Source organism: Vanessa atalanta, chromosome 16, assembly GCF_905147765.1.
Source record: "Vanessa atalanta chromosome 16, ilVanAtal1.2, whole genome shotgun sequence".
NCBI lineage: Eukaryota > Metazoa > Arthropoda > Insecta > Lepidoptera > Nymphalidae > Vanessa > Vanessa atalanta.
The window spans coordinates 10,253,087-10,271,810 of record NC_061886.1 but is presented as its reverse complement, the minus strand read 5'-3'; the positions used below and the strand labels follow the sequence as shown (position 1 = coordinate 10,271,810).

Sequence of the window (18,724 nt, the reverse complement as noted above, 5' to 3'; positions counted from 1 at the left end):
GAGTAGACAGCTTGCTGCCACCCGACCTGCGTGCATGCATCGCGTTACACGAGCATGAATTACAACTTGATTTGAAATTTGCGTTTACGCAATTTTCATACTTTAGGACTCGTTGATATAGAACAGTTTAGCTTGGGTCATACAAATGCAAATATAGCAATTGAGCAGCACGTTTACTGATACAAAATATAATAACACAGATCGAATCTAATATCTAAATAGGGAGCTCATTAAGTAAACATATGTTTTATTTTTGGTGCACAATCAAAATATTTTTCTTCAAGTACTATATTTTAAAGACATATTTTAAATCGTTATGTTTAAAAGATTATTTAAATGTATATAAAATACTACTTTGTTTGGTGCTTTTCTTATAATATGTTGAGAATTATAAACATTTAAGATGCTAAATAAAAATCACCCATTAACATAATTATTATCGTCATAGTTTCTGTCATCAGAGAATAAAAATTAAACCTACGAAAATACTTGAAAAATGAATACTATATTTTGTAAGAACTCTATAGATGAAATGGAAAAAACTACTTAAAGTAGGTACAGAATATAAGAGATAAAATAAATATTACGTAAAACTGAATTCAATTATTTTAGCTAAGTAGGTACTCTTCAAACTAAGGAAGTACAAGGTAGGTAAATAACTAAATAGGTACTATTATTTATTTTGTGAGAACTTAGATAAATATAGTTAATTTGCTAATAATTTCGATTTAAATGCATGTTCGACTAGTTTAGTTTTTAATAAAAAAAAAAATATTTTTAATACAAAGCTCATGAAAGGAAGCTTTAGTTAAAGAACAAAAATGTCAATATTATTTAACTTACACCATTTTAATTTTTCGTGATAACCTTAACCGAAGACTCATCATAATAATACTTTATTTGAAAAAAAAATATTTGAAAGAGGTTATGGAGTAAAATGTATTATTTCTTGTAGGTACCCTTTGATTATATTATAGTTCTGCAATAACTTTCAAACCCCGCCTTAATTGCTGGTACAAGGCAACAACCTCACTAAATTGATAGAAATCAAATTCATTATACATAACATTATGGAAATCAATTTTTACAGTCGGCTGGTCTCCTTCACACCTCCTGCGTTAACAATTAAATCAATTAGAAATTTACATAGTTTAATCTAATACATAGGTAGGTAGGCTTATTTATATAGAATACCTACCTACGAACTGTATACTTATAATAGGTACCTACCCATATTCATATGTGTATAAATACATACGTTCTGTACGAATTAATTAAATGGGAAAGTAACTTTGTATGACTCTCTATTTCACGAATAAACCACTGAGTTGATTTTAATGAAATGTTGTAAGATTCAAGTTCAAGTTGTATTAGGATACAGGCTCCTTTATTCACCCATTCAAAATAATTATTGGTCATATTCGAAACAACTATTGTATACATTTAAGGTACATTATGCATACTCAGGGCCGGATCTACCATATGGCTTTTTGCTATGGCTTCAGCCCAGGGCCCGTGGATTCAAGGGGGCCCCAGCTAAGTCAAGTCAAAGTAAAAAATAGACATACGATAATAGATAATACGAAATAATCCATAATTTTATTAAATTAAACAGATCGTATAGTTTGCAGCGCTGTGAGTCCTTTAGCATTAGCATTAGCAGCCTGTAAATTTGCCCACTGCTGGGCTAAAGGCCTCCTCTCCCTTTGAGGAGAAGGCTTGGAGCATATTCCACCACGCTGCTCCAATGCGGGTTGGCGGAATACACATGTGGCAGAATTTCGTTGAAATTAGACACATGCAGGTTTCCTCATGATGTTTTCCTTCACCGCCGAGCACGAGATGAATTATAAACACAAATTAAGCACATGAAAATTCAGTGGTGCCTGCCTGGTTAAGATGCACGCTTTCTAACCACTGCGAGTCCTGCAATTAATCAAACCCATTCAATTAATTTAATTCAAGTATACGTTCAGATAGGTCTTAGGTGGGTTAAGTAGTGTTAGCCCAGGGCCCCTAAACTTACGGTCAGGCCCTGTGCATACTTTAATAGAAAATGATTAATTTCATGTAATTACGTATTTAACGAGAAGCTTCTTTGTTATCTATTTATTTATGAGATACAACGTTCATAATACGAATCATTTAAAGAAATATATAAGATAGTAAACACCTTTTAGTTAGATATTATATGACATTATGAAATGGTAACGCGTTGTAGGCTATTGTATAGGTAATAATAATTTTACTACTTGCTATTTGATAATTTTTATATCAACAGCTGCATACAAAATGGACATTTGTTGTGTTATATTTGAACAATAAAGTATGTACCAGGTAGACTGGCTGTCGTTGCTACGCTAACTGATTCATTTGTTATCAACGTTTACCGATTGTAGATAATAACTAGTCCGAAGGCAGACGCTGATAAGATAGCTCGCATGACAACGGCTGACTGTGGGGTATATCTGAAGGTATCGACTTATATTTGCATGAATAATTTCCACGAGTGAATGAAGTTATATACAAAGCTAGTACATACATTTTGCCAAATATCTGACCAATTATACAATTCTACATAGTTATATAAGCCATACTTTTTAGTGGGAACCAAAAGGTGGTACAAGGGAAAATATATAGCAGTTTATTTTTTTTCATTTCACTAGTATTAGAATTTTTATATGGAATATAATACCAAAAAACATTTGAAGGGATACAAGTTTGAACTGCCCTTGGTATTTGTAAGTAATCATTACTCAGTTTCCTTTGGCATTTTCGAAATAAACTCCTTAACACTCAAATTATATATTATTCATCGTAATGATTCTAAATCTAATCAAACACGATCAAGTTGTTTGTTAATTAATCAATGGGAATTTTACACGTATCGCAAAGTATCTTTAAAGCTTTGAGATAAATCTCGCTTCATAGTACGTTGATACTAAGTACTAACTATGGCATAAACCTTCATGCAAGTGCCGATAAATGTACAAAGTTGAACTCAAATCGCACGAAAGTACAGAACGCATATAAATAAAAGCTGACAGAATAACATTTCTTGTAAATTGTATTGAGTTTCCGTTTCATTTGTGTTATCTTGGAATAGTCTAAAGTACTTTGATGATGATGATGATGAATGTCCTATGTCTCCTAGATGGGGCAGAGGGCGGCCACAGATGTCCTCCATCGCGATCGGTCTTGAGCTTCACGCTCCACCTCGCTCCACGTCATTCCGACGCTCGCCGCCTCTGCCAACACGGAGCCTCGCCAGGTTTGACGGGACGGCCACGCTATCTTTTCCCTTGGGGATTCCAAAGCTTGTTTGGGATCGTTGATCGGGCTCTCATGGCATTTCTCCAATTGCTCTACGTTTGAGATGGTCTCGGGCTAGTAAATACCGAGAATGCGACGAAGACAGCGGTAAAAGTACTTTGTTTCTTGATAAATGCAAAATATTACTCGTAAGTCGCCATTTATTTTACTTAGTAGTTGAGCTCCGTCAAGGTCGTTTTCGTAGGTACCGTCCACACAAAGTATTACCGTTAAACAGCGACAATAAGGATTATTGTGTTCTAGTTTGAAATGCGAAAAGTATGTACTGCACCCTTAAGTAAATCATTTTGGAATTGGCGCGTAAAACATGTTAACAAATGAAACACATAACTCGTTAACAATTATTTAATCAAAACCTCAACTTAGTTTCGTGCATTGTTAATATTTTATCTACTTCTACTGCTCTTTCCTTCAGTGTTGCCATTTCTTCTTCGCTTAATATCGTAGTTTTTTTTCCTGCGTTTTTAATTAAAAAGTGTTGTATAAACAAACGGAGACTCTCTCTGAACATGTGTAGTTTGGGAGATTTTGATATTCTGTGGAAGACTTCTAGGGAGGCTTGGAGATCAGCGTTCATGATGATTGCGAGAAGTATTTGGCGCATGAATCTTACTGACTTCTTGTTTAGATCTGAGAATTGTATTATCTGCAAAAATATAAAATAAATATACTGAATTAGTTCTATTTTTGTTTTAGGATTTATTGTATGAGCACATCATATATTTACTCCAAATTAGGTCGATTCTTTAGCCGTGAAAGCGTAACACACAGACGGACAAAGTTACTTTCGCATTAATTGTTATTACAAAGCATTATTACAAAGTAAGCGACAAATATATTATTATTTACTTTTTAAGACAAGATGACTTAAACCCACCTAACACACACTTACTCGTAAAAAATTTAAGTCCCCGTGATATGAGGACAGGCTTACACCATTAGGAGAAATAAAAGATATTTTTGTAATTACTTTTTCAACGGGATATTTATCAGAGACTTTTATATATTACCTTTAAAACGGAAAGCGGCAATCCCTTCTCCATAATAAGATGAATGAGAAATTGCCCTAAGTTCGTCATAGCCTGCTTCGAAAGCGATTCGAGGTCTTTAATTTTGTCCCAAACCGTGTACTGTATTGATAGCTGTAACGAGATGTAATTAATTAATAAACATAAATGAAATAATTTTAAAGGTACAATACAATAAGAGCCGAGATGGCACAGTGGTTAGAACGCGTGCACCTTTACCGATGATTTCGGGTTCAAACCCAGGTAGGCACCACTGAATTTTCACGTGGTTAATTTGTGTTTATAATTCATCTCGTGCTCGACGGTGAAGGAAATCAGCGTGAGGAAACCTGCATGTGTCTAATTTCAACGAAATTCTGCCACATGTGTATTCCACCAACCCGCATTGGAGCAGCGTGGTGGAATATGCTCAAACCTTCTCCTCAAAGGGAGAGTAGGCCTTAGCCTAGCAGTGGGATATTGACAGGCTGCTAATGTAAAAATGTAATGTAATGTAAAGGTACAATATACCTGATATATATATGATCTAATATATTTATATATCTTTAGCAATGTCTATTACCTGATATTTTCTATCGAAACTACATAACTTCTCTCCTAGGACGCCATAGTACGGGTTATAAGTCTTCTCCTGCAGACAGCAGGCCAGTAAAACGTGCACCACCTCACGTTCCTGTTGCCCTTTTAAGCCCAGATGTTGAAGTTTCTCGAAGGCATCCATGTAGTCCTGAATATACAGAAAATAATTTCGTACATACGTACGTACGTAATTTCGTATGAACCTTTGTTTATATTATACTATCCTGTACATTATGGGTTGTTCCTGACCAACTAAGAATAACCAACTGTCACACACAAAAATAAATTTAAGAAAATAAGCCTTTATTACTGTTTTACGTTAAATTACATTCCATACTACCAGGGTATTTATTACGGACGATCGGTTTATCCAACAACAGCTTGTCCTTCGACAAAGGCCCGTCCAAAAACTTCTCTACTCTACTATCTCTGTCTTCCCAACGTTTCATTTGTCAATCTTTACGTCTTTTGCCATCTCTTGGGCGAAACTCTGATATTAGGAGCAGTGATCAGTGCTCAAACGAGTGAGCAAACACAGACACTCTACGTTTTATATACCCTCCGAAATTCAAAACGGTCGAAAAGGGTTTATGTGCAGGGCAATATTTAATTGAGATTGCTTATAATATATACGTTTCATAAAGTGGTTTACGTTCTCCATTGAACAAAATATATTAAAATATTTTTTTACGATTTTCTATAAAAACTGGTAACGCTTTGAATTTAGGGGGCAATCCTGGTTATGTCGACAGTCATATCCAGGTATATATTTTATAACAAAATGTATTCAACTAACCTCAGCCGACATGATAACGCAAAAGATACTCCGTCGAACGTCTGTATTCATGCGCTGTTGTCTAGCAAGTTCTAGAAGTTTCTGGTCAGTAGACGGTAGTGGTTTAGCGGCCGGCTCGGCTTCTTGTATTCGGTTGCCTTCCCAAGCTGAACCTATTACCCACCACTTGCCTCTCTCATGAGCTAAAACAAATTTAGGTTGAATTAATTACCCACATCAGAGCATTGTAGTCGAATAACTTAAGAAAACTTCTCTTCGATATTAGAGAAGGTCCTGTAGTAAAATATTAAAAGAAGTTGCTTCTAAAAATTAAAGTCTCAAAAAAAAGCAATATGGCACCTTTATTCGTCCGCTATTGCATTCAAATACACGTCATGTGCGTTTTGATAGTTGTTGTTGAACAATATTGGGATATTCTTGAAATTAAATTTACAGATCAATAATTTTTTTTAGCATTAGCAGCCTGTAAATTTTCCCACTGCTGGGCTAAAGGCCTCCTCTCCCTTTGAGTAGAAGGTTTGGAGCATATTCCACCACGCTGCTCCAATGCGGGTTGCCGGAATACACATGTGGCAGAATTTCGTTGAAATTAGACACATGCAGGTTTCACCACGATGTTTTCCTTCACCGCCGAGCACGAGATGAATTATAAACACAAATTAAGCACATGAAAATTCAGTGGTGCCTGCCTGGGTTTGAACCCGAAATCATCGGTTAAGATGCACGCGTTCTAACCACTGGGCCATCTCGGCTCTAATATTTTAAAAAAGTAAGCGAGTAGTATCAACATCGGTAAATAGTCTAATCTTTTTAACCGCAATAAATGCCACAGAGCTAAGTCTGCTTGCCAATCCGTTTATATATTTCAAGTGCAAGTTGGCGTCATGTTGTGCCCTACAAGTAAGAACAAGTCATTTATGTATATTAGGAAAAGAAAAAGTCCAAGAATTGATCCTTGAGAGACCCCCATATCAACTAAGATTCCAGGGGACCTTTATAACGTCAACCCACTGAATTCTATTGTCTTAAAAATTCAAACGGTCGAGCGCACATTTTCTATTTCGAGTAGTTATACATTAAGTAGATAAAATTATTTAATTACCTTTCAACAAATCTTCTAATCTAATATTAAGCGGTGTGATGTAGTTCCCTCGTCTTACAACGCTGCGGCACGCCTTTATAAGATGTTCCACATATGTTGGATCATAGTTAGGTATTTTGTTCAGGTTATTATTTTTAACAGCTAGCAATACTTCTACTAAGAATTTCACCCTTGACCTGCAAACGAGTAAAATAGTTTGAGTAAATATCTCTTTTGTGATTCAGTAAATTATTATTCTGTTGGAGAATAAATCATAAGTCTGTTTATAATTGAAGATAGAGAATAGCGTCACTTATTGGATTATTTAGATTATTTTTTGATAGTTATCTAGCTAAATGCGCTTTAACGTCATCGAAGAAGCATTCGACCCAGCAGCCCACCCGCACTGCGTCACTCACCCCTTGTCGGCGGCGTGGTGCGCGTGCGCGAGGCGCGCCTGCGAGTCCTGTATGAAGGCGCGCAGGCGGGCGGGCTCGTCTCTGCGCAGCAGGCCGCCCGCACTGCGGAGCGCCGTCAGCACGCACTCCATGCTCTTCTCGCTGAGCTGCGACACGAGGCGCGCCAGGATGTCGTACAGCAGGCAGGCGTGGTAGATCTGGATGTGGATGTTATATGTGTTCAGTATTTTATATTGTATTTCCTTAGATTTTTGTCAATTTTAACACAGTAAATCTATATCAATATTTTTTCTACTCAAAATCTAAACTCAAATTTATTTTATATCAAACCGAAGATTGTTATTTATTGACGAGGAAATTTTCAAGTGCTTTATTTGAGACCATAAAGTGTCTTGCACTCAGCAGTGAAGGTAAATATCGCGACGAAACATGCATTTAAACTCAGCAGCCTCGGCTTAAGCTCAACAAGGGCCCACGATGGTTTAAGAGGTGGCCATCATCTGCGAGGCGCAGTTTTTGCACCCACTATACCCTAGATTATGACGGGTCTGTAAACTCGGCCACATAAATCAATCCTCATTATGAACGTAATTAAATAAGTTCTAAACTCCTCAGACCAAGAGTTTAGATTAATTTTTATATTAGGAATCATATAATTCTAAAAGATTAAATTTAACTTGTAAATTTATTATTGATGATATCCACCTTAAAGCAATATAAATGTGCCAAGCAAGATACGAGATTATCCAGTCGCTTATCCTCTACCGGTTGGGGTGTTTCCAACATTTCGTCAAACTTTCTCGATAACTCTTCTAGGAAGTGAGCTCCTGTAAAGAAGAATTTTGAAATGTTGTATTTATTACTTGTAATTTTAGTCATAGAAAAAGTAAATTGTATTTTTTTAACAAACGTTCATTAAAAATGCTTAATAGTCAACGAAACTTGATTTTTTAACTTTAAATAATAATGGAATATCTGGCTTGGAATATAGATTGTATGTAGATGTAAAATTTACCTATTTCTGATCCTACATTAGCATGAAGAACCGACACCAATGCTGCATGTTCTGCGACCATCCGATCCGGAGTGCTGGCCGGGCTCACCGTGGCTTCAAGCCACAGTTCCGTGAGTGCTGTATTCACGGAGTTCCTACTGTTGTGTGAATACAGGTTTTCAATAGATGTGCAAGCCCAGTGTAAATTTGTACCAGCTAACTTGTTAAGAACACCTGAAACATATTTCAAATTTTGTTATTTTTAATAAGGCCGTTACTAACTTTAGACCGTTTCGCTGGTCTTTTGGTTAGCCTTAATATAAGGCTTAAATATTTTCGAGTTCCAATCCATAAGTGAGTAAGTAAGAAGTGTTTGGATCTTTCTGTCATTACATTTTCAGTAACAAGTAATAACGCAAGTAAGGTCCTTAGAAGATGATAGTATTTACGCTATGCCTCGGATAACATAATGCCAGTCTTTATATGTCTGACCTCTGTTCGATTTTGCCTTCTCATAGGATTATAAGAATGAGGGAATAGAAATAATACTCCATGAATAGAGACACAACTGCTATGAGAAATATGATCCATTTCTTATATTGTCAATGGACCAATCTTGGGAACTTACATGTGTACACAGTGAGCCAGTGTAACTACAGTCTCAAGGGACATCCCTTGAGGCTGTAGTTACACTGGCTCACTTGCTATCCAAAACAGAATACAACAAAACAGCATTACTGTTTGGTGGTACAATATCAAAAAGCCCTAACACCAAGTTAAAAGTATGGGCACATAATTTAATTAATATTTGTTCAGCAGTTTTTAAGAATTTTGAATTTCTGAATTTAATTTTTTGTATTAACATACAGATTTATGGAGTCAAATAAAAATAATTTGTTACTGATAACTTAAAAATTATTATTTTATCTTACTTTTTATCTGACGTTTCAGTTGTGCTAATTGCTTATCAGAAGCTGAATCCTTATTTCTTAAGTGTGGAGGAATATAAATTCCTTTCTCTTCCTAAAATAAAAAATTAAATAAATAAATTCCTATATACAATGTCTTCAAATTTAATAAACAGTTTGTTGTTTTGTACCTTGATGATATTGCCTTCTTTATCCCTTTTCCTACCATAGATATCTTCCCACACATCTGGCTTTTCAGTCTTATCAATTCTAGAAACTTCATCAACTTTATTATCTTCATCAGAAACTCCATCCAAATCTTCATCACTAGATAAGTGTGACACTTCATCTTCACTAAACACTTTATTGATATCTTTTTCAGATACAATTTTGATTTTGCTAGATTTTTTGTCTAATTTGTTTATTTTTGATTTTTTGTTATCTTTTTCATTGTCTGATTCACTGTGTTCACTTACATCTTCATCATCACTAAAGTTCTCATCATTAAAATCTTCTGCCTGACTATTATCATCTTCAAATTGGTCATCATCAAGTCCAAATTCATTGTCATCATCATCATCATCCTCTTCATCTACTTCTTCATCAACTTCCATTTCATCATCAGTCTCCATTTCGTCTTCAGAGTTATCATCATTATGTTTGCTTTTATTTTTTTTATTTTCGTCATTGCCTTTAGGCAGTTCCTTGCCAGTGACTACTGCAAGATCTTCTTCAAAATCAGAATCTCTTTCAACCTCAGCTAAATGTTTTTCAGCAGCTACTATTTGTTCTGATGTTGCCCTATCACAAATTTCCAGAAGATCTAAATATAAACTTTGTAAGGAAATATAAATATTGTAAGATAATACACAGAGAATTTGATGAAATATGAAATCACCATGCCACTTAACCTGGCAAGCTTAAAATTAAAATGAAAAGGTAGCAATTTGAATTAATTAAAACCAAAAAATATACCATTTCTAACTGAATATGATATAGCCAATCTTCATTTTTAACAACTGGTGTAGATCATCAGTTTAGATTTTTTAATTTTAGTTTGTATCAGGCATGATATGGATTTGAAATATTGGATATTTATGTAATGGGTTACCATATATGAATAATATTTTACTGGTTTGGGATATGTTTATAGATATGATATTATTAGTTATACCTATAGATATTAGATTGTTTAGGACTTGAAAAAAATGTAATACACCTAATTAAATGATACAATTTCCCTTTACTTGAGTATTAATATGTAAATAATTAGCCATTAAAAATCTTAATATATCTACTCACTTCAAGTAAAACACTACACAAAAACAAAATTAAAATCAAGTTTTTTTTTCATTGGTTCCTACCTGGTTGTATATGTTATGGACCACATATGTTATGGATACCGCCATAACATATGTGGTTTTTTATTCCAGAAAGATTGATTTATAATTATATAAAAAGGATACAGTCCAATCCGTCATCAGCGAAGTAATTATTTTTATTCTTTGACTTGTTCAATCCAAGTTGCTTTTCCAATTTTTTTATCATCTTATCCTCTTCTTCGTTAGCTTTTACCATAATCTGCTTTCTTTGGGAATCCATTAGGGACTTCAATTTCTCTGTTTCCTTCTTCTCTTTTGCAAGCTGCCTTATCATAATCTCTTGTGCGGTTGGCTGTTTCTGTGGCTGTGATTTCTGTAATTTTAATAATTCCTAGTCTATTCTCTAATTCATTCATTGCAAAACTTAAATATTAAAAGGAGATATTATAATTATTTACTTCATATAATGGACTTTTTTAAATGAATAACTCATTTCATAAACACTTTTTTTTATTGTATTAAAAATATTGTAACAATGTTTATAAAAGTAAGTACAATACATCTTATATCATATTTATACAAATAATATACTTACTTTACTATCGCTTTTTTGTTCTGAGTTATCAACGGGGCGTTTAACAAATTTTCCAGCACTGGTTTTAACATTAGGATCATTTTTCTTTTTCAAATAATGCTCTTTTCGGTGGATTTTCTTTTGTTTTCTTTTTTCTTTTCGAAGAACTTTGCGTGTATTTGTAAACTTTGGCCTATTTGGTTTAACTTTCTTCATTTTAAAAGTTTATGCGTGTTTTTAAGATGTTCATAAGCTTTTAGGAGGTTAGATTTGTTGTGGTTTAGAACACATGAAAATGACGTTACTATGACATTTTCCTTCAAATAAAAATGACTTTGACATTAATAATGTCAAGACTCCTTAGTTGACTGAACTTCAATTCACGTAATTAAAAAAAAAAATCTGTAATACTCTGGAGTTTAATGCAAATGATAAGCTTATATAGTAATGTTTTATGTATTCAATTGAAAAAACTACGTAATTTAATAATTGGTATTACATTTATTTATATATTGAAGCACGGTGTATTTAGATATACAAAAATGATAGACGAAGAAGAATTTTATATTATATAAAATATTGATTTAAATAAATAAGCTGATCGACATAAATTATATTGTACATAAATTATCTTTTAATGAAGCTCAAGAGTTTTAATACAATTTATATTATGATTATACTATTCAAAGTAAATTAATATTAGAGATAAAAGTGTATGCTCATTGCTCAGGATAATTTTGCTTAAAATATTTTATTTAGATTAAATTGTATTTAACAGTATAACATTACAATTTTAGCTAGTTATAACATGCTTAGAATAATAATTACACAATAAACAAAATAGTAATATTAGTTTAATGAAACGCCACACTAATGAAAAAAAAATTGTCTATGAATAATGAAGTACGAAACTGACATGAAATTCACCTAGTGCTCAGTACGGGAAATTGCAAAATTCTTATTCGTATTTTGATTTCTGTGTTGAAACTGAATAGCATAGCTATAAGAAGAACAGCTTTGTTTTAACATCTTGGTAACCTTGCTAATAGTCACAAGGCATGATGGTGGAAGGTTCAGCATTTACGAGGAACGATGTGTTCCAAATGGCAATACGCGTTGCTTTTGTATCTGCTGTGACTTATTTCTCTATAAAATGGCTTGTGAACCAAATTGATCCAACGTCTAAAAGTCGAAAGAAGGCTGAGGAAAGAGCGCGGGAACAGTTACGCAAGTATGTATTGATTTTTGAAACAAGTGCACAATGCAACCTGAAACTGTAAAAAAATCTTTACATGTCTTCAGCCTCTTATTTTTTTTAAACTCTATTAGTTATTCATTTTCAATATTTAGTACATATTTTTTAATCAAATTTTATTTTTTCTATGTTTATAAGTTATGTATGAGAATTACATCAGAGTGATATGTATATATATATGACTAGTGACTATGTTTAATTACCAGTATGTGTGACAAATAGTTTAATAGTTACAAAGAAAATAATTTACTTTGTGGTTGAGCTATTAAAGTTTTATTTTTCCATGCCATATTTAATCTATCCGGAATGAAAAGTGCGTCCAATCAGTTTACGTGATAAAAGTATATGAACTATTTCTTAGAACTACTTCATAGAAATCACTCCAAAATCACCTCAGAATTTGACCCTCATTATACTAAAAAACTTTTAGTGAATATATAAACATAGATTAATTAGACTTTATGCTCAGATTTTTTTATTTCAATTAAACATTTTTTCCTTGTGGATTAAAACTGATGGTCTGATTTCATTCCCAAATATGGAATAAGAATGTAATAAATAGGTGATGTATAGAGCTTGTATGTGTTAAGGATATCTTGCAGAGCCGGACTTGGGGGGAGACACTCGCTGGTGTTGGACAAACTCACTGATCATGAAATGATAATTGCATCACAGCTTGTCGTGCCGGAGGAAATCAATGTGAGTAGCAAGACGACTTCTTAAAAATGTTACATAACCTATTTGTTTATTAAACCTCATATATTAGGTAACTTATAAATAACTCACACAATTATTACTCTTATAAGTCTATTATCAAAGCAAAAATCCAATTTCGTACTTATTAGAAAATCAATCTTTGTAAGTAATAGTCCTTTTAGTGCAATGAAAATACTCACAAGAAAGTTTCTTTTATAGAACACGGAGTTCAAAATATAACATTTAGGTAATTTATTTACATCGCTTATGTATTATTTATAAGTATAATAATGTCATCAGATCCTTATCTATTTCTCACTAGCTAAAAATATAAATATATTGTTCGGAGATTTTACCTGAAAAGTAGTATTTCAGTTAAAATTTATTCTTATTCTTGCTTGCGAGTAAAAGAGATTGTGAACGTCAGCTCCATATGAATGAAAGATTAGACAAAATGGTAAAATATAGCAACAGATTGGTTAATAGTTGGTACTTTAGTCGGCAGTAGAAGACATTAGGTTTAAGTAATATTGCAATTTGAGTTATATGACATAGGAACAAAGTATTAACAAAAAATTTTTTTTTTTTTAAATAATAATTTAAATGTTTATTTTTATAAACATTTAAATTATTATTTAAAAAAAAAATTTAGTTTAAAAAATTATTGTTAAGTCTTAAGAATAAACTTTTAATTATTTATAGAGATACATGTTTTTAAATGTTATAACAAAAGATTAAGTTGAAGGATAATAATTTACTGAAAAGAAAAAACATTATATAACATTTTTCAAGACTATTTACTCAATAGATAAACTCAAAAAGCAAAACCTTATCTGAATAAAATGTTTGAGGCTCTGTTAGCCGTTTCTGAGCATTATTTATAACATGTAATGTATATAAATACTTCGAAAAGGTAGTTTTTATAAGATGGTTTTTATTTTGGAGCTATTATGCAAATTTCTTTCGTCATTAAAATTTATGTATAAATAAAGAAGATATAACTCCGAATTAAGTATATTTCCGGAATACTGCTCTTGTAATATTATTATTATACATATTTATAATTAATAATTATTCAATAATTAAGCACAAAAAAGCATAAAATAATTTATATTAATAAAATCGTATCCTAAATTACTATATGGAAGGGGTATCTCGATCATATTGGAAGATACGTAATTTTTTACTTAATAGGCCTAATTTCCCATGTCTCCCTGATTTCGTAAACCATCCGCTTCAAGTACATTTCAATATAAATAAATACTCGTTGATAAAACGGGTTTTTATTTTTTCTTTCATTAACAATCACTCAATACATACATATTCAGATTATAATTAAGCACTTTAAGTTAGTTTAATCTTTTAATTAGTTTACTCACAAATTAATTCTACCGGTTGTGGATTTAAATTTAATTCATCTAATAAAATGATTCAAATTGCGCGTAAGAGCCTGTTTACATAGAGTATATGTTCAATCGATTTTTTGGTAGAGTTAACTTAATATAAATCTTAGTAAAACTTTCGTAATTTTCGACTTACGGTATAGACGGGAGTGTAGATACAGGGTATTGTAAGTTACGGAGTAAATTTTATATTATGTATTTAATATGACTTGGCTTCGATAAAATATCCTAGTTAAAATTATCTTTCATCTGACAGGACTCAGCTGCTCATTACAATAACGATCAATAACGGCTTAACTTCCTCGCCAAAACAAATAATTATTATTGAAGTTACAATAATAAATTAATTCACAAACACGCAAATAGCATCATATAAATTTAACATTTGTTACTGCAATGTATTTATTTATTTATATACCTCTATAATACTCAAGTGAGATCGCTTTGTTTCAAAATTGGTAAAATGCCAGAAATCTAACATACATCCGATAAGTGCCTATTTTTAGGTAAGCAGTCTAGACCGAAATAAATACCGTAAAATATAAAAATCGTAATAGTTTGTATCGAATACTATATCAATTTAAATAAACAAAAATCATGTATGTATGTTGTATCTAAACTATCAATTCAATATGCACTAGACTACTTTTTGTATGTGCAGTTCTTACTGACACGATTAAATAAAATTATAATATAGTAAATGCTTCAAACTTGTTTTGCATTTTTAGCCATATACCTAATACTAGATCGAAAACTTACATCAAAACTTTATGTTAAGTTTAATTACGATCGGTTCATTAGTCGTATTTATGTAGACTTAGGACTGTTGTAGAATTTCCACTTTTATTCAGATTTTTGTCTTTCCCTACCATATAGGCTTGATCAGCTGTAATATGCCAAAAAGTCTTCCTTCTTTTCCCTGCCCGTGTCCTAATCTATTTGGGGTTTGCGTTACGAGGCTTTCCCTTCCATTCTTCTATATTATTCGTCACCTGATCGTTCACATCCATCTCTATCATATCCCTCCTGTCACACTACATCCATGTCCTGCTGTGTCGTCCTCTTCCCCTTTCTACCTCTACGCTCATGTTCATCACTCTTTTAGTTACTTATAACAAAAAGTAATAGCCGCCAAATGTTTTATTGCTAGACAAGGTCTATTCGATCTATCGAGAAGGATTGAAACTTTTTTCAATATATTTCTCCATTGTGATATATGGCAAAATTGCTCTACTGCACATAATGGTTTCGTCACAATTTTTTCTTTCGTCTCGGCGGTTATAGAAACACATTCAGTAAATAATATAATGAACTATACACGTACTAATAGCTGAAGAATGAATCATTTCAATATGTTCTTCTTAAATTTCAGGTCAACTGGAAGGATATTGCTGGTTTAGATCATTTAATCAATGAATTGAGGGAGACAGTCATTCTGCCTATACAGAAACGGGAACTCTTCGCTGACAGCCGGCTCACACAGCCGCCCAAGGGTGTCTTGTTGCATGGACCACCAGGTACGTTATTGCACCTAAACACAGTGTACATCAGTTCTCGATCTATGTATCGAATTCTAAAGCTAATATTTCTGGCGCTTATCTTCTTAAAATGTAAAATTTTACATAACCGCGGTTTATTTTCTAGGCTGTGGTAAAACTCTGATAGCAAAGGCAACAGCCAAGGAGGCTAACATGAGCTTCATCAATTTGGACGTTTCCCTTCTGACTGACAAGTGGTACGGCGAGACTCAGAAGCTCGCCGCTGCTGTGTTTAGTTTAGCGGTCAAGTTGCAGCCATGTATCGTATTCATTGGTAAGTCATTATTCATTAAAAAGGTAATAAATTAAATCCAAACATATTCCAAATCTATTCTTGTTATTATAATAGGATTTATAAATATCGGTATCTATTTGTTTGTAGATGAGATAGAGTCGTTCCTACGCACGCGCACGCAACACGACCATGAGGCCACAGCTATGATGAAGACGCAGTTCATGTCGCTGTGGGACGGACTCATCACAGATCCCACTTGCACTGTCATCATCATGGGTGATTATACTTTTTTTTTCTTATTCTTTGCAGGGCATGCAGTTGTCTACTTGTCACACGTAGTTATTTTCACTAATGAAGTATAAAAAATATTATAATGTGCTTAATTCATAGAATTCATAATGTGATAATGAATGTCAATAACTATTTAGTCAATATATTAATTATTATTTGTTTAATAATGTGTATTTGTATTTTGGTGTACCCTTTAATTTGACACATTCATTCAAAAAGACAAAAATGTAATGAAAAATATATATATCACTATTGATATGCCACATGATCAAAAATTGAGAAAAAGATGATGGAAATAAATTTTTAGGATAAAAATAAATCTACTGAACCCAATGTGTTTAAAATGATGAACAGTGAAATGTGACTATTTGTCCGTTCCCAACCGCAGGTGCGACGAACCGTCCGCAGGACCTGGACCGCGCCATCCAGCGCCGCATGCCCGCCACCTTCCACGTGCCCATGCCCGGCGCCGCGCAGCGCGAGCGCATCCTGCAGCTCATCCTGCGCGCCGAGCCCACCGCCGCCGACGTACGTGTTGCTTTTTTGACGTGACTGCTTGAGGCGCGTGCGTGCGCGGAACCGTGTGACACATCGGGCCGCGAGCGTGCGCAGATGCGTGTCACATGTCGGGCCGCGGGCGTGTACCGATCCGTGTCCCATTGCGGGGACGCGTGCGTGTGCGGATCCGGGTGACATGTCGGGCCGCGTGCGTGTCGCAGTTCCATAGTTCCATTTAGTTCGTTCCTTCCTCAGATCGACTTTGCTCGGCTGGGCGCGGCCACGGACGGGTTCTCCGGCTCGGACCTGCACGAGCTGTGTCGCCAGGCCGCCGTGTACCGCGTGCGCGACCTCGCAAGGGACGAACTCGCGAGGGAGAAGCAGGTGAGCAATCGCGAGCTTGTGCTTTACATATTCATGTGTCAAATTGTATGAAATTTATTAAAAATAATTTTTAATATTTCTATATATTCAATCAGATCAGGATTTGAATCTGTAATTCCAATTCCAAATGTCACAACACTATAACATCTGTTCCAGTGTAAACAGAACAAGTCCAGCAGCTCGGACTCGGACGACGAGTACGTGGACGCGGTGCGACCCATCACCATGGAGGACTTGCGGCTCGCCCTCGGCAAGCTCAAGGAATCCAAGATACAGTGCGGCACGCTCGCACCCAACATGCGCATCGAGCTGGACTAACCGCTGCGCCGACCGCTGCGCCGACCGCTGCGCCGGCAGACGGGCTGCGCGTAGACACTACCATAGACTAGGATCGACGGTGCCGATGCAGAGGGTTAGTATCGGAACATTTTAGCGTTTTAGTCATCAAAAGTCCGGGATTCGCTTAAGGTCTTGTCTTGAAGGTTTGATTTCATGAAGTTCTTAAGAAGTACTAAAGCTTAACTTAACAGTTTTGTCATGTACTCGTAATACCAAAATCAGTTTTAGTTCAGAAATATTTTTTGTAATCATTATATTTTGTCTTCTAAATGGAACAAATTGATACGTCTGTACCTAATTTTTTTTACTTTTTTTTTTGTGTACTTTCAACATTTTTGTTTCGTCTCGAAAGTTATATCTTAAAGTTATACATTACATTCATACCAATGTAATTATGGATGTTGCTTGAATAGTGTTTAGACGTAAATATATCTGAAGTACCTAATTAATGTGTAAGATGACATGATTTGGCATTTCGATTTATATAACAATATTGACTCGGTTACAACAATATAAGTCTGCTCTTGTAAAACAACAATATTTGCATTATAATTTAATGAATTTGAGTAAAATAAATTAGGTTTTCTATAATATTCTGTAATAAAAATCGTTATTCCATTTTTGAATATTTATTTTATTCGTAAAGCCGAGTGTCCTGCGTCCATATTTTTAAAAAAATTGCGCATTTTTTTTTTATACAAACGGGGTGTGATTTTATACTGTTCAAAATTATATCAAAATATATTTTATTCACGTAGTTTCCTAAAAGCACTTTTGAAATCTCGTGTTATAGTATTGGATTAAATGTAAAGCTACCATCGGATTGGGAAGTAGTTTCTACCAAAAAACCGGCAAGAAACTCAGCACTTAAACTTACTAAACAGTACGTAACTTCCTCTTTTCTACTATTTTAATGACGGAGTCAATAAATTAATAAAAGTTTTATATATCATGACTAGGGGAAAAGTATGTTTATTTTAATTTTATGTATATACTTAATAAAATGATTGAAGTATTCTTAAAAAGTAGGCAGATTTTTTTGAAATGTTTG

At 33.9% G+C, this 18,724-nt stretch overlaps 2 protein-coding genes across 3 annotated transcripts; one reads left to right on the top strand and one right to left on the bottom strand.

The window, feature by feature from the left end:
- Positions 1-3,664: 3,664 nt before the first annotated feature.
- On the bottom strand, positions 3,665-11,328 carry LOC125069776 (nucleolar MIF4G domain-containing protein 1). The gene is made up of 12 exons (XM_047679348.1): positions 11,056-11,328; positions 10,605-10,833; positions 9,330-9,961; positions 9,163-9,253; positions 8,252-8,464; positions 7,942-8,063; positions 7,237-7,433; positions 6,839-7,014; positions 5,737-5,918; positions 4,924-5,088; positions 4,344-4,475; positions 3,665-3,979 (listed from the first exon to the last, which is right to left on the bottom strand). Exons 1-12 carry the CDS (start codon positions 11,248-11,250, stop codon positions 3,683-3,685), a joined length of 2,631 nt encoding a protein of 876 aa, XP_047535304.1. The 5' UTR covers positions 11,251-11,328; the 3' UTR covers positions 3,665-3,682.
- A 618-nt stretch (positions 11,329-11,946) lies between these two features.
- On the top strand, positions 11,947-18,308 carry LOC125069822 (outer mitochondrial transmembrane helix translocase-like). 2 transcript variants are annotated; one of them, XM_047679405.1, is made up of 8 exons: positions 11,947-12,265; positions 12,892-12,988; positions 15,761-15,905; positions 16,033-16,200; positions 16,309-16,437; positions 16,841-16,980; positions 17,206-17,334; positions 17,491-18,308. In XM_047679405.1, exons 1-8 carry the CDS (start codon positions 12,093-12,095, stop codon positions 17,650-17,652), a joined length of 1,143 nt encoding a protein of 380 aa, XP_047535361.1. In that variant the 5' UTR covers positions 11,947-12,092; the 3' UTR covers positions 17,653-18,308. The 2 variants fall into 2 exon arrangements, with proteins under 2 accessions (XP_047535361.1, XP_047535360.1); XM_047679404.1 differs by having other exon boundaries at positions 12,880-12,988.
- Positions 18,309-18,724: the final 416 nt, after the last annotated feature.

Bases quoted from the DNA above. Each gene is read 5' to 3' on its own strand.
- LOC125069776 (XM_047679348.1), bottom strand. From the start codon at position 11,250: ATGAAGAAAGTTAAACCAAATAGGCCAAAGTTTACAAATACACGCAAA. The intron at 8,465-9,162 runs GTAAGATAAAAT...AATATGTTTCAG, and splicing joins ACTGAAACGTCAGATAAAAA to GTGTTCTTAACAAGTTAGCT. The intron at 7,434-7,941 runs GTGGATATCATC...ATCCACATCCAG, and splicing joins CACATTTATATTGCTTTAAG to ATCTACCACGCCTGCCTGCT.
- LOC125069822 (XM_047679404.1), top strand. From the start codon at position 12,093: ATGATGGTGGAAGGTTCAGCATTTACGAGGAACGATGTGTTCCAAATG. The intron at 16,201-16,308 runs GTAAGTCATTAT...ATTTGTTTGTAG, and splicing joins GCCATGTATCGTATTCATTG to ATGAGATAGAGTCGTTCCTA. The intron at 16,981-17,205 runs GTACGTGTTGCT...TTCCTTCCTCAG, and splicing joins CCGAGCCCACCGCCGCCGAC to ATCGACTTTGCTCGGCTGGG.